Genomic DNA, 25,898 nt, shown 5'->3' on the forward strand with positions numbered 1-25,898 from the left:
GGGAATCATTTTACCCTTATTTCCATTTATTTATTTTTAGGAGAAAAATAATTTGAATATAAAACTAAATAACTCCCAAGAGGATTTTGAATTTGAAATTTCAAACAACTTCAAAAGGAAAATGAGTTCCAAATAACTTCAAAGTGACTTCCAAATTATTTATTTGAAACTCCAAACTCTCTTTCTTCAATTTTGAAGAAGTCATTTTATCTTCCCTCATGAACTCATTGAGTTGCTTAAAGTTTCTAAGTTTGGATTTCAAATGGAATTCAAATCATTTTCAAACCCCTTTTCATTTCTTTAAATGGAAGAAGTCATATTATCTTCACTCTAGGATCTTGTGATGAAATGAATTTGAATTCTTCGAGATCAAAATGCAAGATGAAAGTTTTGGGAAAGTCCTTTTATTCCCTCTCATTCAACTTTCAAAAAGTTCCAATTTCCACTCAGTTTCACACAATCAATCACACAAAAATCAAACAAATAATCACAATTATTTATTTAATATAACAGCCCAAAATTTAGAATTTTGAGATGTTACAACCTCCATGTAGATGATTAGTTGTCGCAACACAACGAGTGAGTGGACATGTATTCGACTCCGGCACCATCTCCCACACGGGAAACACAGTATGACCAGGAATGGTCTGAGCTTCCTCCCTATAACGTGCGGGCACCCCACAGATATATGTGGCCGACGCCGCCTACACCACCTCCACGATGTGGCTGATGCATGTCTAGCACTATATCTATCTATGTACGCGAGAGACATATGCTACCTATGTATGCGAGAGACATATTTCTACCTATGTATGCGAGAGACATCGAAATTAAACGATATGACTTAACTTAGATAATACAACACTTTTATAGATAATTAAAATACAAGTACATCGAAATTAAACGGTACGACTTAGCTTAGATAATACAACATATAAACTACATGAAGACATCATCGTCATCCTCCGTCGATGCAGCACTCTTGCCCTTCGACAACGAGGCACTCTTGCCCTTCGACGACGAGGCACTCTTTCCCTTCGATGATGAGGCACTCTTGCTCTTCGACAATGATTCACTCTTGCCCTTCGACGATGCAGGTGTCTTGGCCTTGCTGTTCGGCATGAAGATATCGTCTTCGTCTTCGCTTTCCTCAATCCATAAATAAGTATGCTCTCGGGCAGTCCTTTGGAAAGTTGCACTGTTATGTTGTTGCTTCTTCCACCTAACATGCAACCCGAGGAGTTCTTTCCGTATCTCCTCAAAGGTCCTTGCAGGCCACCCGCACCTACTTAATGCATGAGCCAACTCATTCAGTATGGTGTCACTACTGATAAGTTCGTCCCATTGAACTATCCTATTGTCTATCTCGAAATTGATGGCTAACCTCAGAAGACATTTCGACATACTCGGGTGGAAACTATGATCGAAAGGATAATGAGGACGGGACATCTTGACGAGACTACAATGCACTGCTTACCAATCCTTTCTGTGTGGGAGGGGGGGTTTATAAGTCGAGAAGAGAAATATGGCGGGAACGATGGCGAGAACATAAGGGGTGGCGGGAAATAAGTTGGCGGGAACTGCAGGGTTCGCGGGAAACAGAGGTTGGCCTGGAAAGAAGATGGCGGGAAAGAAGATTGCGGGAAAGACAGGTTTGGTAGGAAAGAAGATGGCGACAAAGGGTTCCCGAGAACACGGTTATGAAAAAAATTTGTGAACTAGGCCAGGAACTCATCATCTACATGGAGGACGACTGGAGCTAATCATCTTCCTGAAGGACGACTGGAGCTAATCATTTTCCTGATGGACGACTGGAGCTTAATCATCTTCCTGGAGGACGATTAGGTCCAGTCATCCTCCAGAAAGATGAGGCTAGTATTATTTTCGAAAAATATCAAAACCGTGTATTATTTTTGAAAATTAATAAAAAGTATTATTAAAAAAATAGCGAGCTTGAGCTGGGTCAAGCTCATCCACGGCCAGGCGTGGCGTTTATCGGTCCGGAGAGCAGGGTGTGGCTCAGTCAGCACTATACATGGCCATGGGAAGTCCGGCCCGGCCAGCCCGGCCCGACGCTGCTCCTGAGCCGGGCTTGGGCCTAGATTTTGAGCCTGATGGCTGGGCCAGGCCCGGGCCCGTCGTTTTTGCACCATTCTAAAGGTTGGGCCGGGCCGGCCCGGAGCCCGACGGGCTTTTACATGTTCGGGCCGGGCTCGGGCCTAAAAAATAGGCCCGATGGTCGGGCCGGGCCAGGCCCAGGTCTGGGTTTTTTGCATCAGGCTTGGCTAGGCCCGGCCCGAAGCCCGGCCCAGCCCGAGGTATGGCCAGGTATAGTCAGCACCGGTCACGAATTACCCACCATGCACCAGCACCACACATCACTGAGGAAACTGACGCCAGGGAGCTGCAAGAGGATAAGGCAATTGTGTCCCCGTGGCTCCGTTTCCTACGGTACGCATGCAGCTAGCACATCCGGCCGAAGCTCTGCTCTCAGCTCGACAGCAATGGCGATAGCCTGCAAGTGCAGCCCCGCGGTGAGGCTGCTGCCGAACCCGATCACGGCACAGCTCCCGGGCGGCAGGAGCCACGGAAGATGCAGATGCAGAAGCCTTGCCGTTCACGCGCAGCTCCCGACCGAGGATGAGTACCCCGCTGAGTCACCGAAAAGGGTCCAGGTTACACAGGTGAATTACTGATCTACTGATAGTCGGTCGTAGGATAAACTCGTGGGCTGCGGTTTGAACTTGAAAGGCCATCATCTGCTGCTTGCGTGCTTCGATCCAGAGCCTCAGGAGGAGCCGCCGGAGGGGACCCGGCGCGCGGCAGAGCCTGATCTCCGTCGGGACGTCGCGCGGCGGAGGGGATGAGTGGAGCAGCGACTTCGAGCTGACGCTCCGGCAGCTGAGGCTGGACGACCTGATCGAGGACGGGCAGGGCGACGCCGACGTCCTGGTGCACCTTCTGGTCCAGCAGGTAACTGAAACAGAAAATATGCACCGAGCAAGTGAGCAGCTGACTGATAGTTCTAAGATCTTCATCTGCTTACAGCACACCCAGTTCGGAATGTCGATCAAAGGGCGAGTGGTCACATCGCTCACCAAAATATGCGATTCCTGCTCCGCCCCATACTGCACAAAGGTACACCACACCGCGGATCACCTGGAAAAATTTCCACTGAAAGATGGCGCATTTGGAAACTGTTCAAGTTAACTGAAAGCATTGGATCCTGGCACCCCGTTGCAGATTGATGAGCAATTCGACATCACGGTGCTGTCTTCCTCCAGGAAGGATCAGAGCGGGTTGCCTGAAATCGGAGACAGCGATCCGTCAGTACGTGATACTCCCTCCGTTCCAAAATATAGCGCGTCCTCGGTTTCCGTGCTTCAACTTTGACCATTAATTTAATCAACAAGACCGACTGCGGCGGGCGAAAAAATTATACCAATGAATTCGTATTCAAAAAAAGTTTTTAATTATATAATTTTTGATCCCGCCGCAGTCGGTCTCGTGGGTTAAATTTATGGTCAAAGTTGAACCTCGAAAAACGTGGGCGCGCTATATTTTGGAACGGAGGGAGTATGATTTACCTAGCTCTGATGCTATATATAATTACCGTAACCATTACGACTATTTCTTTTAGAACAGGTCATCTACGTGAAGCCAGGAACAGAAATTGATATCGACTCGTCAATCCAGGAGACAATACGACTAACAGCGTCAGCCAAGGTTTGCACTTGCAGCATGTCATGTCGAACTGTCGACTGTCGACACACAACCTCTTACAGTTTTACTGATTATCATCATTCAGAGTTCATGTTCGGAGGCGTGTGAGAAGTCTCCTGTCGTGTGGAAACGTAAGTGCTAAGACGAGCTGCAACAACTAGTACATTGGATTGGTTGCTTTTACTGTACATCGCTGTAACAGTTGTTTATCTTGTGAATTTACAGGTGCTGGTAACCAGAAGAAGCGGTACAGCCAAACGTGGTCAAAACTTCTTGATCTCAAGAGAAGTCTGGATAAGGCGCCCAGCTAATTAAATTACTATTGGCGATGCAGTTTCAACTCGACGCCACTGATTATCTGATACGAAAATGCTACAGTGTGATATATCGAACAAAAAGCTTATGTGACCGGATGATTAATCAATTGACATGGTTATCCAGTGATTGCTTCTCTCCATAATACTTTAACTGTATACTCACAGAGACTACTGTACTAGACTATAACAAACCATTTTTTCTCTTTCCTCAAATATATTTCCTGTGGGAAACTATGCATGAAATCAGAATATTCTTTTGAGGAATATATGAATTCACAACTCATTCCACAACTACGGCTTGTTTTTCAAGTCTACTGATTTTTCTTCCAAGGATTTACTCACCCATGCCCCCGCTCACACTTTTTTTTTTGGAGAAAATGTTCAACGTGTATTTAAAAATTGTTCATCATACTCCATCCGCTCAAAATAAGTGTCCCAAGCTTAATAGATTTTTTTTACTAAAGTTAGTACAATGTACAAAGTGAAGACCCATATTTTGGGACGGGGGAGTATATCATAAAAATGTTCAATGTGTATTTAAAATTTGTTCAGCGTATATCACAAAATGTTTAATGGTAAAAAAATGATATATTTTTTGATCTTCCGCTATGTGTAGTTTTTAAATATTCATGCGGCCTATTAATCAGTTACGTTTGGCAGCTCACCAGGTAATGAACACAGGGAGTTGCTATGTCACGCGTTCTGCGTCGATGTGCTTTCGCACAGGCACGTCGTTGCCGTGCGCTGATTGGGCCGGCCCATTGCAGTGCGGCGCAAAAAACAGTTTGGGCGCAATCGCTAGGAAACGAACACAGGACTGCCGACTTAAATTCGCACGCTACTAGCCACAACGATGGATGAGCTCGGTTGGCCAATGTACAGCGGAAAACTAAGTGAACTAAAGAAAGTACTCCTATAAGACTTGACACTGTTTGAAAAATATCCTTTACAATTTTCCAAATTTTTGAACGTACGATTTTGTTTCGGCAAAAGCAAACAATTTTATGATATCACGATTTTTTTTTTGAATTTTGAACATTTTCAGAATTTCTGAACAATTTTCTAAAGCACAAACATTTTTTAAAATTTGAGAATTTTTTGTGAAATGGAGAACAATTACTGAAAAAATTTGGAAGCACAAACATTTTTGAATATGTGAACAAAAATTTGAAATACAGAACATTTTTTTAAATCTTCGAACAAAATTTGTAAAATACGAACATTTTTTGCAAAAAACGCAGCCTTTTATTTGAAAATATCCTGGCATTTGTTGGAAAGGCAAACAAATTTCGAATATTTTGAACATTTTTAATTTTGCATTATTTGAACATGTGTTGCAAAAACGCGAACATTTTTTAAATTTTGAGAAGAATTTGGGAGCCGCCGAACAATTTTTGGAAACGCGAAAAAGTTTCAAATATTTTTATTAGAAAAGAAGGAGAAAAGGAAAGACAAATAGAGACACAAAAAAAACAGGAAAAACATAGAAAAGAAAGAAAAGGAAACAGACCAAGGAAAAAGAAAAAACAGGAAAAGGGAAAAAAGGAAAACCAAAAAATAGAACAAGGGAAAAATCGGTTCAAGAACCTTCTAGAAGTTTCCAAAAACTGTGGACGACTAAAGCTGAAACGGGCTGTCCTAATCGAAGGATTGCTGGATGTTCCCGAAACCTGCACAGTTTGACGCAGAGTGCGTCCAATAGGAAATTCCATGAACACATACCCTGGGGTGCGAGTTCGATTTCTCAAGGAAGCATGAATTTGGGATTTTAGTAGGTGCTCGCCATGAAATGGGCCGGCCCATGCGCCCCGCGTGAAAGCTCAGCTATTTCACGCTAACGAGCGTTAGGTAGGAGCTCGCCTTCCCCCAAGGCGTCTGTTAGCCTACTATTTGAGCCGCTGTCATGTGAGAAATTTAGGTCCCCTTGCCTTCGGCTGTCATATTGGCACTGAGGGGGGGAGGGGGGGGGGTCTTCGAATCTAGGGATGGCACCCGCAGGATTTGGTTACGGGTGGAGCCATCCCATACCCTTACCCATCATCCCAAACCTTACCCATCACCCGTATCCATACCCGTTGATGGATACAATTTTTTCCCATACCTGTCACCCATCAGGGTAAGTGGTTACCCGCGGGTAAAATTACCCAGATTTGCAACACACCAATTTGAGCATTATATAGTCATAAACAACAACTTATAGTATTAATAATAATTTCTAAACAACAACACATCAAGACATCAACACATACTCGTTCGTGGGCTAGCTACTGTGGTGCGGCGGCCTAACATGAATGCATGATGAGGTCTTGTTAGGGTTGTCGGATTTATGTACATATATTATGTTTAATATGTGGATAATAATATATAAGGTCTATTTGTCAGAATATATGCAGGTACATGGGTACATGGGTATGTGTTATACTAAACCATACTCATACCCATTATACCCGATGGGTATGAAATTTTCCTATTTATGTACCCATGGATATCCTTTTGACCCATACCCATGCTTTAATAGGGTTTTTACCCGCAGGGTACGCGGGTAATGGGTACCCATTGCCATCTTTATTCGGATCTTCAAGACCTTTATGTTTGTCGTTAACGTCTAATGATCATCATAGTTTCTGAGAATAAATTTTCTCTCGTCTTTTTTGGTGGTATCATGAGATTAGAGAGTTTTTTGTCTTCGCAGTTTTGATTATTTGGACCTGATAAGTTTATATTGTTGTGTCAAGCTTTTTTTTTTTGGTTTGATTCTTTGTGAAGGTGAAATCTTTATCGACACCACATGAAGATATACTGATTCGACGACCTGCACTTTTAAGGGATCATCCCCGACCCAAGTATGTTCATCGATTAAGGCTTCTCATCTTTTTGGATGGGCGACTCAAGGCGCTTTTAAAATCATTATTGATAATGTTCGTGCGGGTGACATAGTGACAACATCATTGATCCAATTCAATTGCAACCTCTTTACCTAAGTCTTTGAAGTATTTCTTCGAGCAGAAATTGATACCACGAATAAGGTGTTTTCAAGAGATTTTATTGTAATTCTTAGTCGTAGGAGTTACTTCGTGTTTTTCGGATATTAGGTTAAAATCTGTGTACCTGTAATTACCATGAGTATGAATAAAGTTACGTGTGTTTCTTAGAAAAAACTTACCCAAGCAAGTTCTTAAAAAAAAGGACACTTGCCCAACGAAGAAACAGATCGGCTCCGCTCAGGCCAGGGCCAGCGGCTGCCGGCGGCCGGTCGACCGCCATGATGCATCAGCGCCGTGAGGGACGCAGACGCAACCGCTCCCAGCCGAGCCGATAGATTCCCCACTGGTTTCGAGGCTGATTCCAGCGCTCCGTCGCCGCTCACGACTTGCAGTTGTGGCGGATGTGGGGAAGCAGAGGCTCAAAGGGGATGCGGGGAAGCAAAGGCGTGGGGAGAAAGGGCAGAGCTCTAGCTCGAGAGCAAGCAAGTATGTTCATCCTGCCTTTACTCCGTGCCGATGCGCCTTTCCAAATATGCACCGTATTCTGTTTAGAATGGCCTCGAACTGCAACTCTGCAAGAGACCTTGTTCACATAGCTGAAACTCTGAACTTAATCAACAAGACTAGAGATAAGACAATTTGCAGTATTATAAAGCAGTGAATTGTTTACACCATGAGATACTTCTAGAAGCAAACTAATAAAAAAATACTTTACATAGTAGCCTGGACCAGATATCTTTATACACAACCGATTGTGCTTATCAAAAGAAAGTATTCTAACAGTAGCTATCACTACTCGACCTCATATAACAAAACAATCTAACACTATTTCAACAGCTATGACTAGTTCCCGAGGAATGCATCCACTTTGGCATTGGTGGCCCTTGACAAGAACTTCATGCAGATTGGAGGGTTCACGTTGGCAAGAGAAAGAAAGGCCTGCGGCAGGGCCCAGATCCCGTCGCCGCACATCAAGCCAGATGCAACTGCCGGTGCGAACGCCTGCGCCTCAGCCTTGTTCATCCATTCCCAGCAAAAGAGTATCACACTGCCGATGCACATGTCCATGGCGAAGTATGGTCCAAGGTAGAACGGGATCGCGACCGCCATGGGGATCGGGACGAACTTCGCCACCTTCGCGGGCACACAGTCTTTCAGGAGATTGACGGCGAATGCAGCAGCAAAGAAAATGTAGCATAGCATGAGGCAGTTCTTCGGGAGAACGGACAGGCCATCGACACCCAGGATCGCCATGTTGCGGTACATGATGGCATAAGGTGCTGGGTAAGCGCTATCGCTGACGCCAATGTCGAAGGACTTGTAGAAGAGCCAGAAGACGCAGGGGGCGATAACACAGCCCATGGCAGTGCCTGCCACCTGGCTGATGAACATGGACCTTGGTGAGGCTAAAGTCAAGTACCCGGTTTTGAAGTCTTGCATCAGGTCAGCAGCTGTTCCCACAATGTTCATCATCACACCGCAAGCGGCCAGCCCGACGAGCACGCCACCGTGCGAAGCGCCTGCCCAAGCACCGAACACAAAGATCCCAAGCTTACCATAGGTGCTGGCCAGGGACCAGTCGGTCAGGCCACATCCATAGGCATTGCAGAAGGCCAGGATAGGCGCAAAGACATATGCAACCAAAATGTGGTACCACTTGAGCTGTGGGATGATGAGCGGAAGGCAACCAGTCGTTATTGCTGCAATAATGACATAACCCCCAATTGCAACTCTCTTGGGAATTTGATCCTTCAGGAATAGTTCATTGCGGCGTTTGTCATCAAAAGACTCAGCTTCCACGGCAGCGACAGGAATTCCGATGTTAGAGACAGGAAGTGATTTCGATTTCTTCTCCTTATACATCTCGTAGAAAGCCTTCACTGTTTTGCCAAATACCTTCAGGAAGTTATACAGGCCGTCCCCAAGGATTACTGCTATGGTTATGAACACCTGCGATGTTAAGATGTTATTAGTTCTCAACAGTTACATGTGGTTGTAAAAGCAAAACGTGGCAGCCTGTGTCAAAAAAGCCAAGTACCCTGTAAGCCTGCAGTCCATGTAGACTGCTCTCTGGAAGAGAGTCAGGATACCAACTTCCTTTCTTGCTGCTTATGAGTGGCCACATTATGCCCCACGACAAGACGCCTCCAATCAGAAGAGATACATTGACAATGTAGGGGCAGATCATTCCCACACCAACGTAAGTAGCCGAGAAATCAAAATAGAACCTGGTTGATGCAAATAGTAGAATTTGAGGACACACGTATGGCATAAGGATATATATGATTCATAACAATTGTAGCTGATGCTGAAACCAAGATGATGCTAACCTGTTCTTGTAAGCTTCAAGGCCAAGTGATGGGAAGGAACTGAATCCACAGTCATTCCCAGCAGTGTAGAACCATTGGAAGAAGGCCCAAACGAAGCTCATCGAGAAGTACTTACCCAATGTACGAACTTGCTTCCTGAAATAGGCCAGGCATTCTGTCAGTCAATACTTCTTGTGGCTTGTACATATTGTAGAAACAACCAGCAAGGTGGATAGAAATGCATGTTACTCACTTTGCAAGCTCGGCGCCCTGGGGTGTGTGGAATCCATTGATAAGGTAAGCAGTTGCGGTGCCACTCGGATATGTCAGCTTGTAGTCCACAATCATAGTCTGCAACCAAGTATTCCAGTTGGCAACCGCGGCAAGTATTTTTTAATATACTGTGTATATGAAGAAAGTATTGGGGAAGTGGAGTTTCTACCTTTCTCATGGGCACTAGCGCAAAAAGCCCGACAAAGCTGACGAGGAACAGGAATCCTATTATCCATCCGAGATGGGGATTCTTGATGTTCAGAGCATCGTTAGCCTCTGTTGCTTGCTTAGCTATGGTCTCGCTCAGAGCAAACAGGTAACTGCCAAACCCACCTGTTCAAATTCGAATTAATATTGAATCAGAACATGGCCTACAGTATTTCAAACATATTAACAGTAGCAATTTTTATTTTGCATAAAAAATTCCATGCAATGAGCAAACTAAATCAGCCGTGGCGTCAGGAAGAGCATAAAAAAAAAACTTCAAACGTGATCTAGCATAAACGCTGGGAAAACAAGTGCATTGAATTAGATAACAAGTACTGATTATTTTGTGGGTCAACATTCCAACATTATGACATTGTATTTTTCCTTAGACGAATTTTGTGCGTAATGGCAGAATTAAAGTAAAATCTTCATATAAAATCTACTCTCTCTGACCTAAAATAATGTCACTGATTTAGCCGCGGCACTTATTTTGGGACGGATAGAGTAGCATAAATACATCTATGGTGGGTCTCTTGATCAGTATTGAATCAGAAACCCTGCTAGTACTCACCATAAGTGTGTATGTGTGCTCATGTTCTTTATAATCACAAAAAAAGGAAGAACAATAGTACTAGCCGGACTAGATGGTTATATTGTGGTTCGTTATTCCAAAATTTTGGAATTGCCAATTTCCTTTGCAGAAATCTTCATGCAATGGCAAAAGCCACAAACCTAAATCTATTTTTGGCGTCAGGAAGCAGAGCCAAAATATTCATCTACGACGGTAGCATATAGCATAAACCACATGAAACTTAGATTATTATTATTATTATTATATTTGTATAAAAAAGCAGATCAAGATGTGCTATTTTTCCGGTGTGGTTGAATTAGCTAAATCAAGCAAAAATAGCACGGCTTCCTACAAGCCCAAAAAAAAAAGAGCAGACGCACCAATCTTCCTATCGAGGGCGCGGAAACGGAAGGAACAAAAGACGGGCGGGAAGCTAGTTCAGGTTTTTACCGCTGAAGGCGATGCCGTAGGCGGAGACGACGCAGGTCTGGATGACGGTGTTCTCCTGGCGCGTGAAGGGCTGCTTGAGGAACCCCATCCTCTCGATGGCCGACGTCCAGAGGCGGACGAGGAAGAAGCCGAGGAGGCTGGCCGAGACGTTGAGCGACGGGATGATGCCGGTGGTGAGGCCGAGCTTCATCACGATGATGCTGAACATGACGGCGACGAGGAACCCCACCACGAAGGCGCGCACCGTCAGCTGCTCCCGCCACGTCGGCACCGGCTTCTCCAAGAACGCCCGCTCCACGGATGCCTCCTCCTCCGCCTCCCCGTCGTCATTGCTCCTGACGTTGCGGCGCCGGAGGAGGTTGCCCGTCTCCACCGCGTCGGCGTCCTGGGCTGCGGCCGCCGCTGCTGCTGCCGCGGCTGCGGTGGCGTCCGTCGCCATGGCTTCTCGATCTTCTCGGGGTACGTACGACTGTTCGCGGTTCCACGGGGTGGCGGGGCGTCCGCGTATATATGGAAGGCCGTTGAGATCTCGATGCCAGCCGTGTTCCGTTCTGTTGCGGGGGTTTGCCGGCCTTCCTATTGGAACCGGAATACAACTGTGCCCTGCCTTTTTTATCGGAAGAGGTATCCGATGCTGGCACGATACGACGCCCCACGGCCTCCTTCAAAATTCTATCTCGTGAGTGAACAGAAACCGGAACGAACTCTCGAACAAAACCTACCAAGTTCCGTTTTCTTTTCTTCATCAAATCAAGCCGATACATAAAGAACCCGATTACTAGTAGCAATCTCCAACCCATCACGGAAAAGAACCGCGATTCTTGTTTCTCGATCGAGGCGATTTTGTCTGTCTGCCCGGAGAGCCAGCGATGGAACTCGAAGTAGGGCCGTCGGAGTCCGGCGGCCTGGCGGCGCTGGCTGCCGACCTCGCGAGGCGCCTGGCCGAGGAGAACTCGGAGAGCAACCTGGTGTTCTCGCCGCTGTCCATCTACGCCGCGGTCGCGCTCCTGGCCGCGGGCGCCCGGGGCGCCACCCTGGACGAGATCCTCGGCGTCCTCGGCGCGCCGTCTCGCGCCGCGCTCGAGGTGTTCGTCTCCCTCGTGGCGGAGCAAGCGCTCAGAGACCAGTCTGGCTCCGGCGGGCCGCGCATCGCGTTCGCGTGCGGCGTGTGGAGCGACCTCACTTGCGCCCTGAAGCCAGCCTACCGCCACGCCGTCCTGAGCACGTACAAGGCCGAGGCCAGCACCGTCGACTTCCAGAACGACCCGGAGGGAGCACGCGGCCAGATCAACGAGTGGGCCGCGCGGGCGACGCAGAACCTGATCGGCGGCGTCCTCGGCCCGGAATCAGTGACGCCGCTCACCCGCGTCGTGCTCGGCAACGCCATATACTTCAAGGGGAAGTGGCAAGAGCCCTTCTGCAAGAGGGATACCGAGAGCAAGCTTTTCCACCGGCTCGACGGCCGCGCCGTCGACGTGCCCTTCATGCAGAGTTGGGAGCCCCAGTTCATCGCTGTAAGACAATAAGTTTTGGGGAACCAGCACAACCCTTTAGGGGTGGCTTATCTCATTATATATAATGATTGTGTTACAATATGTACAATATACGTACATAGGTACAGAAGCTATACATAGTCTAACACCCTCCCTCAATCTTAGCCACTTTCTAAAGAACTGAGAAGGGTAAGATTGCGCCTACAAGCCTCAAACTGTGGCAGCGGTAAATGCTTAGTGAAGATGTCTGCAAGTTGATCCTTAGATGAGATAAACTTGATCTGGAGTTGCTTCTGTGATACACGTTCCCGTACAAAGTGATAGTCAACTTCAATGTGTTTCATTCGGGCATGAAATACTGGATTTGCAGAAAGGTATGTAGCACCGATGTTATCACACCAAAGAATAGGAGGCTGTGGTTGAGACAAACCCAACTCCTGAAGCAAAGACTGCACCCAAATAATCTCTGCAGTAGCATTAGCCACAGCCTTGTACTCAGCTTCAGTACTGCTACGTGACACAGTAGCCTGTTTCCGAGCACTCCAGGCGATCAAATTAGAGCCAAAGAATACTGCATAACCCCCCGTGGATCGCCTGTCATCTGGGCTACTAGCCCAATCTGCATCAGAGAAGGCCGAAAGGACCCGAGAGGAAGTCGGCCGAATATGCATACCAAATGTCAGGGTGAACTGAACATAACGAAGAATGCGTTTAACAGCAGCCCAATGAGTATCTCTGGGAGCCTGAAGATACTGACAAACCCTGTTAACAGCATAAGAGATATCTGGTCTCGTGATCGTCAAGTACTGAAGTCCACCAACAATGCTCCTGTACTCTGTGGCATCCGCAGGAGACAAAAGCTCACCAGCAACAACTGTTATCTTGTCGGTAGACGACATGGGTGTGGTGGTCGGTTTGCACTTCAGCATGCCAGCTCTTTGTAACAACTCCAAGGAGTACTTCTTCTGCGTAAGGACAAGACCAGTAGCACGAGAAGTGACCTCAACTCCAAGAAAGTAGTGAAGCTTCCCAAGATCTTTGACCGCAAAATCAGCACCAAGAGAGCAGACAAGAGCATCAGCAGCATACTGAGAAGAGCTGACAAGGATAATATCATCGACATATACCAAAAGATACATAGTGACTTCTGGCTTCTGTAGAAGAAATAATGAAGTGTCAGCAGTAGACGGCACAAACCCATGAGCACGAAGGGCAGAGGCAAGGCGGGCATGCCAGGCACGAGGAGCTTGCTTCAAACCATATAGTGCTTTGGAAAGACGACAGATATAGTCAGGACGATCAGGATCAGAGAAACCAGGCGGCTGTTTCATATAAACCTCTTCCTCCAAAAATCCATGTAGAAAAGCATTATGCACATCAAGTTGACGAAGTGACCAACCATGAGAAACAGCAATGGAGAGAAAAAGCCGAATAGTGGTAGGCTTGACGACAGGACTGAAGGTGTCCTCATAGTCAAGACCATGACGCTGCCGAAAACCGCGAGCAACAAGTCGCGCTTTGTAACGCTCAATAGATCCATCCGAATGCTTCTTCACTTTAAATACCCATTTTGAGTCAATAACATTTACCCGTGGTGGTGGAGGAACGAGAGTCCATGTCTTGTTACGAAGAAGAGCATGAAACTCCTGCTCCATAGCCTCTCGCCAATGTGGAATGCGCAGGGCAGCCTGATATGAGCGAGGCTCAGAAGATGGATCCGCAACAGCAGCAGCCAAACAAGCAGCCAACCAAGCAACCGTACCATCCTTACGTTCCTTAGGTTTGAAAATGCCACTGCGACTGCGTGTATGTGGTCGGGACACAGGAACCACCGAGGTCGACGGAGCAGCCTGCAACGGGCTGGAGGACGGCGACGTTGACGAGTCAGCCGGTGACGAGGAGCCAGTCACGGTAGCCTCGGACTCGGTTGGCGAAGAAGGCCGACCCACCGGCGAAACCGGCAGAGCAGACGAAGCAGCTGGCGACTCCGGCATCACAGACCGGGCCGATGGCGAGCTCGGCATAGTGGGCCGTGGCGCCGCCGGTGTCGCGGGCCGATCCGCTGATGAAGGCGACGTGAGGACCCGAGCCGCGGGCGAAGACGGCGTGACGGGCCGAGCCGCGGGCGACTCGGCAGCCGCTGGCGAAACGGACCGAGCAGTGGAGATGCTCGGCGCGACGGGCTCGTCGGGTGACCATGCATGGGCACGCGAATCGATGCCATGCAACATAGGGCGATCGACGTGCCCACCAGAAGACGACGATGATGATGGTGAATCCTCCAACAGCTCCAAACGAGCTCCACGTCCGGTTCCTGCACCATGGTTAGGTAACAACAAAGGAGAGTATGCAACATCATCAAATTGGTCAGAAGCAACAGAGGATGAATGCAGGGATGGTGGTTCGACAGTGGACACAGGAAGGTTGGCAAAGGGAAAAACAGGCTCATCAAACACGACGTCCCGAGATATATAGACACGATTAGTGGGAACATGAAGACATTTGTAACCTTTATGAAGAGAGCTATAGCCAAGAAAAACACACTTCTTAGAACGAAACTCAAGCTTGCGCTTGTTATATGGACGAAGATGCGGCCAGCAAGCACACCCAAATACCTTGAGAAAGGTATAATCAGGTTGTTCATTAAGGAGAACCTCAATGGGAGTCTTCATGTTTAAAACACGAGTAGGAGTACGGTTGATGAGAAAGCATGCAGTGGTAAAAGCATCACTCCAAAACCGAAACGGAACAGATGCATGGGCCAAAAGAGTAAGACCAGCTTCAACAATATGATGATGCTTACGTTCGACTGAACCATTCTACTGATGTGTATGTGGACATGCTAAACGATGAGCTATCCCAAGCGACTGAAAAAAAGAGTTGAGGTTGCGATACTCGCCCCCCAGTCTGACTGGACATGAACAATTTTGTGCTTGAGAAGATGTTCAACATGTTTTTGAAACTGAACAAAAATATCAAACACATCAGATTTGCGTTTAATAAGGTAAAGCCAGGTAAAGCGACTATAAGCATCAACGAAACTGATATAGTAATTATGACCACTGACAGAAGTCTGAGCAGGACCCCATACATCTGAAAACACAAGTTCTAAAGGATGTTTCACCTCACGACTGGACTCTGAAAAAGGAAGTTGATGACTCTTCCCCTGCTGACAAGCATCACACACTGCTACATCTTTATTACTAGACAAACTAGGAAGCTCATGACGACGCAAAATATGACGGACAATAGGTGTGGCCGGGTGACCAAGACGAGCATGCCACTGTGACGGAGAGACCCGAACTCCACTGAAAACACGAGCGACACCAGGATGCTCCAGACGGTAGAGGCCCTGGCACAACCGCCCACTAAGAAGAATGTCCCTCGTGCCCCGATCCTTAATAAAAAGATCAAAAGGGTGAAATTCACAAAGCACATTATTATCACGTGTGAGTTTAGGAACTGAAAGAAGATTACGGGTCACAGATGGAACTCGAAGAACATTGCGAAGCTGAAGACTCCTATTGGCATGTCTAGTGAGAAGAGATGCTTGACCAATATGAGAGATGTGCATACCTGCTCCATTGGCGGTGTGGATCTTGTCGGAGCCATGATAGGGTTCACGAGTGTGAAGCTTCCCCATCTCGCTGGTTAGATGCTCTGTCGCCCCAGAGTCCATGTACCAGTGTGGATCGATGGAGTAGGACTGAGTGTGTCCCTATTGCTTCTGCGGCGCGGGACGATCAGCCATGGCGACCTGACGGGCATTGTTGCGTGTATCTTTGCCGTCATTGCCAAGACCAAGGAAGCTTCGCTGGAAGCGCTTATGACACTTGGAGGCCCAGTGCCCATCGCGGTCACAAAGCTGACACACACGTGGACCGCCAGCCCCCGGTAAGGTCGCAGTAGGTGGGGGGGGGGGCGAGGCGGGCGACGGTGGCAGCCCCAAGGGAGACCGGGATGATGAAGAAGAGCGGCCACCCTTGGTGGCGGCGTTGGCCGAGAGGGAGCTAGTGCCCCTGGTGCGGCGAGTCTCGACCCGTTGCTCAGTGAGAAGGAGCCGAGAGAAAACCTCGTGTGCCAGCATGGGTGTCGAGTTGCCCCGCTCGTTGATGATCTCGACTAAGGCATCATACTCCTCATCAAGACCATTAACAATAAACGAGTTGAACTCGGAGTCGGTGAGGGGCTGTCCAATGGAGGCCAATGTGTCGGCGAGGCCCTTGACCTTGTTGTAGAACTCAGTGGCAGTGGAGTCAAGCTTCTGACACTCTCCAAGCTGACGACGGAGTGCAGAGACACGAGCCTGAGACTGCGCTGCAAAGGTACGCTCAAGAATGGTCCAGGCCTCATGAGACGTCTTCGCGAAGACAACAAGGCCGGCAACTGCCGGCGAGAGCGACCCCTGGATGGAGGAGAGGTTCGCCTGGTCCTGCCCCGTCCAGACGCGATGGGCCGGATTGTAGACCGGACCGTGCACGCTGTCTACCAGCGCGGGTGGGCAGGGAAGCGATCCGTCGACGTAGCCTAGCAGGTAGTGACTCCCCAAGAGCGGGAGAACCTGCGCACGCCAGAAGATGTAGTTGTCGGCGGAGAGCATGATGGTGATGAGATGACCGAAGTGAAACGGCGGCGGCGAAGACGATCCCATCGAGGAGGCTGCCTGGGGTGCAAACACCATGAAGGCAGCCGGAGGCACCGAAGCCGATGCGGGAGGAGGCGGGACCGCAGCCAGGGCGGGCGCCGCAAAGCTCGCGGCCGGTGCGGACGCCGCAAGGCCCGCGGCCGGGGCGGACGCCGCCAACCCCGCCAGCGGGGCAGTGTGATCCGCTTGCGGCAGGAGCGGCGGGACGACGCCTGCGGAGTCCGCAGCGGACGGCGGCGCCGCGGTGTGGACCACGAGGTCACGCCCAAGCGAGGGCGCCGGCGGCGTGGAGAAGACGGAGCCGATGCTCCTTGTCCCGATCGGAGCCGGAACAGAGACGGCATCGAGCGGGAGGTCGAGCAGAGCCGCAAGAGAGGCCGGGAGGAAGCCCGCAGCAGTGGAACCGGTGGTGGCGGCGCTCGACATGGCGGCGGCGCGATCGGTGGCGCGGCGGCGGCGGTGAAGGCGGCGGCGGCTGCGGCGGCGGTGCGGGTATTAGGGTTTAGAAGCGGAAGCGATCGTAACCTAGCGTGATACCATGTAAGACAATAAGTTTTGAGGAACCAGCACAACCCTCTAGGGGTGGCTTATCTCATTATATATAATGATTGTGTTACAATATATACAATATACGTACATAGATACAGAAGCTATACATAGTCTAACAATCGCCGTGCACCAAGGGTTCAAGGTGCTCACACTCCGGTACCAGACGCAAGCTAATCTAACTCCGCCCGGGCGTCCCGCTCCCTCTGACGGTAACATGTGCGCACGGTTTTCTATGTGCATCTTCCTTCCGGATGCCCTCGACGGCTTGCCGGGCCTGGTTGACATGATAGCATCCCAGCCTGCCGACTTCCTGGAAAAGCACCTGCCGGAGGAGAAGATCGATGTTAGGGAGTTCCGGGTGCCCAAGTTCAAGCTGTCCTTCCATGGCAGCGTCGTCGACATCCTCAAGAAGCTGGGGCTTCAGTTGGCGTTCAGTGATCAAGCCGATTTGTCTGACATGGTGGAGGACGATGAATCTGGCTTGCCATTGGTCTTGAACGACGTAATCCACAAGGCGGTCATCGAGGTAAACGAGGAAGGCACCATAGCCGCGGCTGTGTCCATATATGAGATGTTATTCGGTGGTGTTAATTTCATGCGTCCGCCACCTCCTCGAGTAGATTTTGTAGCCGACCATCCGTTTGCGTACTTAATAGTGGAGGAGACAACCGGCGCAGTTGTCTTTGCAGGGCATGTCCTTGACCCCTCCATCGAGAGCTAGGTCAATCAAGGACGACGCCTGATTCTGTTTCGGCTTGGCCCACGTAGAGGAGGAATAACATTGTCTCATACTAGTTTCATGCTAGTTTACAAGCCATGGAATTTTTCTTTATTCGTCTGTGTAATTTAATTTCAAGAGAAGTTGTGCGTGCAACAGTCATCCTTTTGGATAAATTTTGAAGTGTTCATATCCTATGTTTTGCTCAAAATTTTACGAAAGTGCAGATAGAAGAAACCATTTCACTAATTCTCTATCGACATGGCCCTGATTACGATATTCGTGCAATGATGAATCCAAAAACATGTCAACTATTAAAACTATGTAAACGTCCCGTGTGACTGATCGGTCACCATGGACACGTGAGCGGCAGACAGTCGGACAAGGCTGTCGCGGCCCTCCGGCACCCTTCCGCCGCTAGAGGGATGACGACGATGGTAGTGCGGTAGGGCAGGACGGCAACGCCTACGAGGTGGTCGTCCAGTATAGGGTTTATTTTTTTTAAGTTTTTAGTTAAACGGTCGATATATCGATCTTTTTATGTAATTATGTCCGAACTTGAATGAAATCGATCATGTTTGTTTAAATTTTATCCAGTTTGTTTAGATCTATCTTGTTACGCAAAGCCAAACATTTATTTTCCGAGTTCAACCGACGCACGCACATTCCAACATAGGATGTTCTATAAAATAGACGACTTGATAGCAGTTCAGGAATTAAAACGAAGGTTCAGACACACCTCAAAACAAAAGACAGTAGAGCAGACACTTCTACTGAAACGCACTGTCGCCACTGACATTGCCACGAGGAACCTTCAGGAGTTTTGCGTCAGACAATTCTTCAGCTGGAATACCGCACTCAATGACGCCCAGGTGCTAAATCGGTCGTGTTTGTTTAAATTTTATCCGGTTTGTTTAAATCTATCTTGTTACGCAAAGCCAAACATTTATTTTCCGAGTTCAACCCACGCACATTCCAACACACGACATGATAGCAGTTCAGGAATTAAAACGAGGGTTCAGACACGCAGCAAAACAAAAAGACAGTAGAGCAGACACTTCTACTGAAACGCACTGTCGCCACTGGCATTGCCACGAGGAACCTTCAGGAGTTTTGCGTCAGACAATTCTTCAGCTGGAATACCGCACTCATTGACGCCCAGGTGCTGCAAAACCTCTAGCAGTCGAGGCGGTAACAACAGACACAGGCTCAGCTGGAGTTCAGAGCATGGCAAACCAGGCACCCTCCTAGGCTTAACATGGGAGATTTTCTTCTTAGTATCTGCCATTGAGGCCTTGAGGGGGCATTGAATCCCATATATATCTAGTCGCCCTGTTGCTACGTCGAACTTCAGTTTGACGGTGTTTACGGGAGACAGCAGAGTCCACTTCCATCACATCAGAACAACCAGGCAGGCTCAACTGAGAGGAAACAGATAACATATGGGAGTAGTTGCTCACAGTCGTTTCAGAGATCATAGGAATGTCCAAAGTGTGCAGCTGATTGTTTAGGTTTCTCATCCTAGTTTCAGAGATCACAGACCAAGAACCAGTCGAACAGAACACAGTGGAAGGGCCTGGTGTATTATTGAAGAATGGTGTCTCAATGAGTAAAGATAAAAAAACAAATGAGAATTTTTAGCTTGCAAAACGATCTCGGGCTCGGGCTCGTGCCGTGGTAGCGAGTAGTTAGCATGCGGTCTCGGGCTCGTGCAGCCGTGGGTTCTGTTGTAACGTTGTAAAAACCCGCCATCTTGGCATCTTCTATCTATGATCGCGATACGTCTGCTTGACGTATCCTTGAAGAAAAAAAGGGTCTTATATTGTGGGATGGAGAGAGTAAGAAACATAGTTTGCATCAAAGAATCTCTTAATGGGAAAGCAAATCAAACTAATTAGAAATTGACATGATTCGCATTGATAAAAAGGAAGCAAATAATTTTTTGGGGTAGAAAAAGAATTATATCACACAAAAAAAGAGTTGAAAAAATAAAAAAGAAAATGAAAGAAATTTGGGTTCAGTACCGCTGTTTATCTAAGCATATAGTTGTTGCTGCTTCTTAGTGCTGTATAGTCCCTTATCCACTTGTTAAACATTGTAGGCTGTGATGCCACTTTCCAGTTCTCAATCATATCATCTATATATTTTTCTTTGCATATTGTCAACTCCGTTACAGTCTATATTATAAATATTAAGTCTACACCTGAACTTACTGAACAAGCAGGAATATATGGACATTATATGTTGCTAACCCAGGCAATTCTTGGGCATTGTCCGCTGTGATGCCATTTTCCAGCTCTCAATCATATCATCTATATTTTTGAGTTGATGAGGTGTAACATGGACATAGTGCCTACTGTCTGGGGTATTAAACTTGAGAGCGAAGAAACATCTGAATCCAAATCCAATGACGCGAGCTTGAAATATTCAACCTCATAGAAAAAATAGTCGTGGGTTTTAGGCAAAGGTAATTCTTGGGCGGGAGCTTCTGGAGGCACTGCCTGGCGCTGGAGGGAAGTTGAAGATACCTCGGCGTGGTCGGCCAGCGCCGCCAACTCCCTCGCCCCTTCACGCCGCACGCGCATAGCCAGCCGACCAGCCGTAGTCGCCCATAGCCAGCGCTTCCCTTGTTAGCCATAATCTTGACTATTAGCGCATGCGTTAGTTGTCACTCCTTTTCGTCCGTGAATAGGTGTACGTCTAGATTTTATCTTAAATCAAAGTTTTAAAACTTTGACCAATTTTATAGGGAAAAGTGACAGCTGACACTAAATTAGTATTACTAGATTAGTTTTGAAATGTAGTTTCATAGTGTACTCCCTCCTTCCATCTATATAGGGCCTAATACATTTTTCGAGACTAACTTTGACCAAATAAAGCAATAATATATGACATGCAACTTACACAAAGCATATCACCAAATTCATACGTGAAAGGAGCTTCCAATGATATAATTTTTATATTATGCATCTCATGTACTATTAATCTTGTCAAAAGTCAAATGAGGTCTAGAAAAACACATTAGGCCCTATATAGATGGAAGGAGGGAGTACCAATTTGATGTCATATGTGCTACTACTCTTTTATATTCAAAATCTTAAAACTTTCTTCTGCTTCAACGCCGTGATACACTCAGAATGTTTACGACACCTACCCATTAATTGCTCTAACTTCTCGTGGTTCACCCCTAGCTATGCCCGCTTCTATGAAATTCCAAATTATGTTTGCAACTTGGGATAAAAACTAGATGTATATTTATTCGCGGACGGAGGGAGTAGCTGATTAGCCGGCCGTGAGTTAGTGGCCGGTTGGGGTGGCCGGGTCATACGTGCATGTACAGCTAGCTTTTTTTTTGAGGGAAGGCCATCATGGCTAGCTTTATTGAATTAAACAGGGATTATATCGTCCATCAGTTTTGAGACTAACAAGCCAGGAGGCTCGTTCGTCCAACTACTAGTAATCTTATTACAATAAGAATAGTTAGCTAGCACATGCGCCGCTTCGTTACATTCACGATAACAATGTTTAAAGACGACTTTCCCAATAGAAAAGGAAATATCCACACATTCTGCGAGTATTGCCGAATTTGCATCCCACCATGTTGTGTGTCCCACACACGCATCAACGACAATCGTAGAGTCCGATTCCGCTTCCACCCGCGGCATACCTAAGGAATTGGCAAGCGCCAGTCCATCTCGCATTGCCATTGCCTCCACATTAACCACATCTGCTGCATATGAAATGAATTTGCATTGTGCAGCTAGAAAATTTCCTTTAGCATCCCGAATCACCGCCGCTGTTGCCCCTTCTCCAACATCAGGATGGAATGAGGCATCAACGTTGAGCTTGACATACTTTGGGTCTGGTTTTTTTCCATCGTTGTACTACGACCGCACTCTTACAATTAGCAACATGATAATTATTAGCAATTGCCAGAACAGACATTGACCACCTCATGGGAGTAGGAGGAGTCCCATCATGTGTGTGTTGTCTTCGGATCCACCAAAGATACCAACCACCCACTGCTATGATTTGTTTAACATCCAGATTCGGTTTAATGAGAGCTGGACTATCTGGTGCAAGAAGGATATGTTCCAAAATGACCGATCCAGACCGGTCTACTCTCCTTGCCTCGTCCACTCTGTCCAGAACACCCAGCCGACTCCATAAATCCCTTGCATGAGTGCACTCAAACAGCAGATGCCGCACATCCTCTGCACCCCGATGAAAAATTGGGCATGCTCCCATCGAACCCACGTGCCGGTTACAGAGTATGGATTTTAGGGGCATAATTCCATGTAACGCGCGCCAGCAGAAAATTTGTATTTTCCGTGGGATGTTCAGCTTCCACAATGCACTCCACACCGCGGAGAAGTTGACCCACTCGGCCTCTCCATCACATTTGCATTTCCCTGAAAAGTTTGAGTCCATTGCACCCGGTATGCTGATCTGACTGAGAATATACCCTTCCGGTCAGGATGCCAAGCGATAAAATCATCAAAAGCGTCATAGCTCAATGGAATCTGAAGTATTCTCATTGTATCAACAGGGTTAAAGATGGATCTAATCAAATCTTCATCCCATGTGTTTGTATTAGGATCGATGAGTTCATCAACTGTAGATAGGATTGTGTGTCCCCTTGCTGTAATGACCTTCCTATCCGGACTTGCTGGAATCCAGGGATCTCTCCATATATGAACATTTTCTCCTGTACCAATCCTCCATATGTACCCCAACTTGAAGGTTTCTAGTCCCTTCATAATACTTTGCCATGTAAAGGAAGCACCGTTTTAAAGGGTTGCCTGTAAAAGGCTGCTATTAGGGAAGTACTTCGCTTTTAGAATTCTAGCGCATAATGAGTCGGGGTTTGTAATAATCCTCCAGCACTGCTTTGATAACAATGCTAAGTTGAAGGAATATAAATCTCTGAAGCCCATTCCTCCCTCGGCTTTAGGATAGCACAGTTTCCACCAAGAGTACCAATGCATCCTCTTATGTTCCTCATCATCACCCAACCAGAACTGGGAAATTAAGTCAGTTATTTCCTTGCAAATTCCTTTAGGGATACTGAACACAGACATGGCAAACACATGGATCGCTTGTGCCACTAATTTTAGTAAAATCTCCTTACCACCAGTAGACAGTTGTTTCTCCATCCATCCCATTAATCTTTCTTTAATCCTCTCAATAAAGTGCCTAAAACAGTCACTTCTATCAGCCCCTACCAATGCTGGAAGGCCCAGATATTTATCAGACAATGCTTCAGTGTCAATATGTAGCTATTCACACACTTCAGTTCTGGATACAACAGGAGTATTTGGACTGAAGAATACACTAGATTTGGACAGACTCACCAATTGCCCTGAACTCTGACAGTAGGTCTCCAGAACATGCTATAAGGAAGCTGTATTTAAAACATCTGCTTTCATAAGAATTAGAGAATCATCAGCAAATAAAAGGTGTGATACTGATGGTGCATTTTTGCACACTCTAACTCCCTCTATGCCACCAGCTTCTTCTTCATACTGCAATAAACTAGAAAGCCCTTCCGCACAGAGAAGGAATATATAGGGAGAAAGTGGATCCCCTTGTCTAATGCCCCTGGTAGGGGTAAACGTGTCTATCTCTTGAGAGTTAAACCTCACCTTGTATCTGACAGAACTGGCACAAGCCATCATTATTTCAATCCATTGCTCATGGAATCCCAATGTTAACATCATATCATGTAAGAAGGACCATTCCACCCTATCATAAGCTTTCTGCATGTCAAGTTTAACAGCACACAGTCCTGTCTGACCAGCCCTCTTGTTCTTAATCTTATGCACACATTCATAAGCAATTAATATATTATCAGTGATCATCCTCCCGGGAACGAAGGCACTTTGTGTAGGGGAAATTATCTCAGGCAAAATAACCTTCAGTTGTAAAGCCAGCATTTTGGAAATAATTTTGTAAAGCACATTACAGAGACTGATGGGTCGAAATTGAGTTACCAGCTCAGGTGCATCAGTTTTTGGAATCATCACAATGGTAGTATCATTCCATTCTGCCGGAATCTTCCTAGAATTGATAGCCAAAAGAACCTCCTGAGTAATTTCATCACCAATTATATGCCAATATTTTTTTAAAAAGATTGCATGTAAACCATCCGGACCCGGGGCCTTCAGGTCCCCAATACTGAAAACTGCCTTCCTCACATCCTCAACAATGTACGGAGCCATTAAGAAGTCATTCATATGTTGAGATACCTTTCGCTGCACCTTCTGAAGAATACTAGGATCCGTATGCTACACCTCTGATGTAAACAGGTGAGAAAAATAATCTAGGACATGAGAGTTCAGTTCTGGCATACCTTCCAACCAATTTCCATCCGCATCTTTAGTTTCTTTACAAAGTTTTTCTTTCTTCTAGCAGAAGCAAAAGCTTGAAAGAAGCCTGTATTGCGGTCGCCCCCTTTCATCCAATTAGCTCTGGACCTTTGCATAACTTGTATTTCTTCCAATTCAAGCAAATATTCAATCCGTTCTGCCAACTCTTTCCTCTTTATTTCATTGTCATCAGACATTGGTCTAGCCATGACTTCTTCGAGATCCCGTTGGGCTTTCCGGAGTCTCTTTCTAGGTTTTTTGAGAACCCGCTGATCCCAATCATGAAACTGTGCATGCATCAGGTTAAGTTTCTCATAAATATTCGTAGCATTCGGGTCAGCTTCTACCTTCGCCCATGCTTCTGTTACAGCGGCATCGAACGTACTCTCTCGTAGCCATCTTGCTTCGAATGTCCTAGTCTATCCATTAGTCGCACCCTTCGCATGGAAATAGTAATCTGTATCAACAAGAAGAGGCCGGTGGTCTGAGTGATTGAATTCCGTATTTACCAGTGCAGTATGGGGGAAGATCGATGCCCAAGCATCATTTACCAGCCCTCTATCCAGTCGCGCACGAATTCTGCCTCGACTCCATGTGAATGGGTCTCCAATGTAACCCAAGTCTCGCAACTCACAGTTCCTTATTGCTTCCTGAAAAGCGTTCATATACTGGACTGGGCGAGGGTTCCCGCCATCCTTCTCTTGTAACGTACTAATCTCATTTAGGTCACCAATCAATAGCCACGGGAGATCATGGGCACTATGAAGCTGGCGCATACAATCCCATGTCTTATATTTATCTTCCCACCGGAATTCACCATACATCCCGGTTAATCTCCAAGTTTGATTGGTCCCATCATTGACTTGAACATCTATATACATAGGATCAAGATCTAGCCTCTGTATATGAATCTCCTTCCAAAACATCAACAATCCATCTTTTCTTCCATCACTAGGGCAGACAAGCTTTTGATCCATCTTCAATCTTTTCCTCAAACACTCTGCCGGATAGCTGTCTAAATGAGTTTCTGATAAGAACATCACATCAGGAGCCCAGCTGCGCTGGACATCCACCAACGCACGTACTGCTGGGGCGTTTCCAAGGCCATTGCAGTTCCACGCCAATATCCTCATTTTTCTTTTCTCAACAAACAACCTCCACAAACTAGAACAGTCCAACACGGAATCACTCCATGATGGATTGTAGAGAAGTCATCCAACTTAAGAGTCAGATCTTACCAGCCATGTTCCTCCGAACTAGCGATGGAACAGATAAAAACAAATCTGCTGCA

The 25,898-nt window shown here is 46.9% G+C and overlaps 3 protein-coding genes across 4 annotated transcripts; 2 read left to right on the forward strand and 1 right to left on the reverse strand.

Moving 5' to 3' along the window:
- Positions 1–2,383: 2,383 nt before the first annotated feature.
- On the forward strand, positions 2,384–4,253 carry LOC119355812 (large ribosomal RNA subunit accumulation protein YCED homolog 2, chloroplastic-like). Of its 2 annotated transcripts, none has more exons than XR_005171702.1 (7): positions 2,384–2,684; positions 2,785–2,973; positions 3,049–3,138; positions 3,244–3,338; positions 3,578–3,726; positions 3,809–3,854; positions 3,949–4,044. XR_005171702.1 is itself a non-coding variant. In XM_037622691.1 (7 exons), exons 1-7 carry the CDS (start codon positions 2,505–2,507, stop codon positions 4,032–4,034), a joined length of 759 nt encoding a protein of 252 aa, XP_037478588.1. In that variant the 5' UTR covers positions 2,390–2,504; the 3' UTR covers positions 4,035–4,253. The 2 variants fall into 2 exon arrangements, 1 of the variants encoding a protein (XP_037478588.1); XM_037622691.1 differs by having other exon boundaries at positions 2,390–2,684; positions 3,244–3,330; positions 3,646–3,726; positions 3,949–4,253.
- Positions 4,254–7,654: 3,401 nt separating this feature from the next.
- Positions 7,655–11,278, reverse strand: LOC119359717 (probable metal-nicotianamine transporter YSL11). The gene is made up of 6 exons (XM_037625820.1): positions 10,835–11,278; positions 9,776–9,939; positions 9,587–9,684; positions 9,355–9,489; positions 9,063–9,252; positions 7,655–8,974 (listed from the first exon to the last, which is right to left on the reverse strand). Exons 1-6 carry the CDS (start codon positions 11,271–11,273, stop codon positions 7,868–7,870), a joined length of 2,133 nt encoding a protein of 710 aa, XP_037481717.1. The 5' UTR covers positions 11,274–11,278; the 3' UTR covers positions 7,655–7,867.
- Positions 11,279–11,703: 425 nt separating this feature from the next.
- Positions 11,704–18,242, forward strand: LOC119358014 (putative serpin-Z8). Its single transcript, XM_037624749.1, has 4 exons — positions 11,704–12,348; positions 13,461–13,483; positions 15,797–15,806; positions 17,841–18,242. Exons 1-4 carry the CDS (start codon positions 11,704–11,706, stop codon positions 18,240–18,242), a joined length of 1,080 nt encoding a protein of 359 aa, XP_037480646.1.
- The last annotated feature ends 7,656 nt before the right edge of the window (positions 18,243–25,898 follow it).

Source organism: Triticum dicoccoides, chromosome 2A (assembly GCF_002162155.2).
Source record: "Triticum dicoccoides isolate Atlit2015 ecotype Zavitan chromosome 2A, WEW_v2.0, whole genome shotgun sequence".
Lineage (NCBI taxonomy): Eukaryota > Viridiplantae > Streptophyta > Magnoliopsida > Poales > Poaceae > Triticum > Triticum dicoccoides.

What these genes read in the sequence shown, in the direction of transcription:
- LOC119355812 (XM_037622691.1), top strand. Translation starts at nt 2,505, where the DNA reads ATGGCGATAGCCTGCAAGTGCAGCCCCGCGGTGAGGCTGCTGCCGAAC. An exon ending in AAAGGGTCCAGGTTACACAG is followed by an intron (nt 2,685 to 2,784) that starts GTGAATTACTGA and finishes GCTTCGATCCAG; the next exon opens with AGCCTCAGGAGGAGCCGCCG. An exon ending in CCGCCCCATACTGCACAAAG is followed by an intron (nt 3,139 to 3,243) that starts GTACACCACACC and finishes ACCCCGTTGCAG; the next exon opens with ATTGATGAGCAATTCGACAT.
- LOC119359717 (XM_037625820.1), bottom strand. Translation starts at nt 11,273, where the DNA reads ATGGCGACGGACGCCACCGCAGCCGCGGCAGCAGCAGCGGCGGCCGCA. An exon ending in CAGGGCGCCGAGCTTGCAAA is followed by an intron (nt 9,490 to 9,586) that starts GTGAGTAACATG and finishes GGCCTATTTCAG; the next exon opens with GAAGCAAGTTCGTACATTGG. An exon ending in CTTGAAGCTTACAAGAACAG is followed by an intron (nt 9,253 to 9,354) that starts GTTAGCATCATC and finishes TGCATCAACCAG; the next exon opens with GTTCTATTTTGATTTCTCGG.
- LOC119358014 (XM_037624749.1), top strand. Translation starts at nt 11,704, where the DNA reads ATGGAACTCGAAGTAGGGCCGTCGGAGTCCGGCGGCCTGGCGGCGCTG. An exon ending in GGGAGCCCCAGTTCATCGCT is followed by an intron (nt 12,349 to 13,460) that starts GTAAGACAATAA and finishes ATATACCAAAAG; the next exon opens with ATACATAGTGACTTCTGGCT.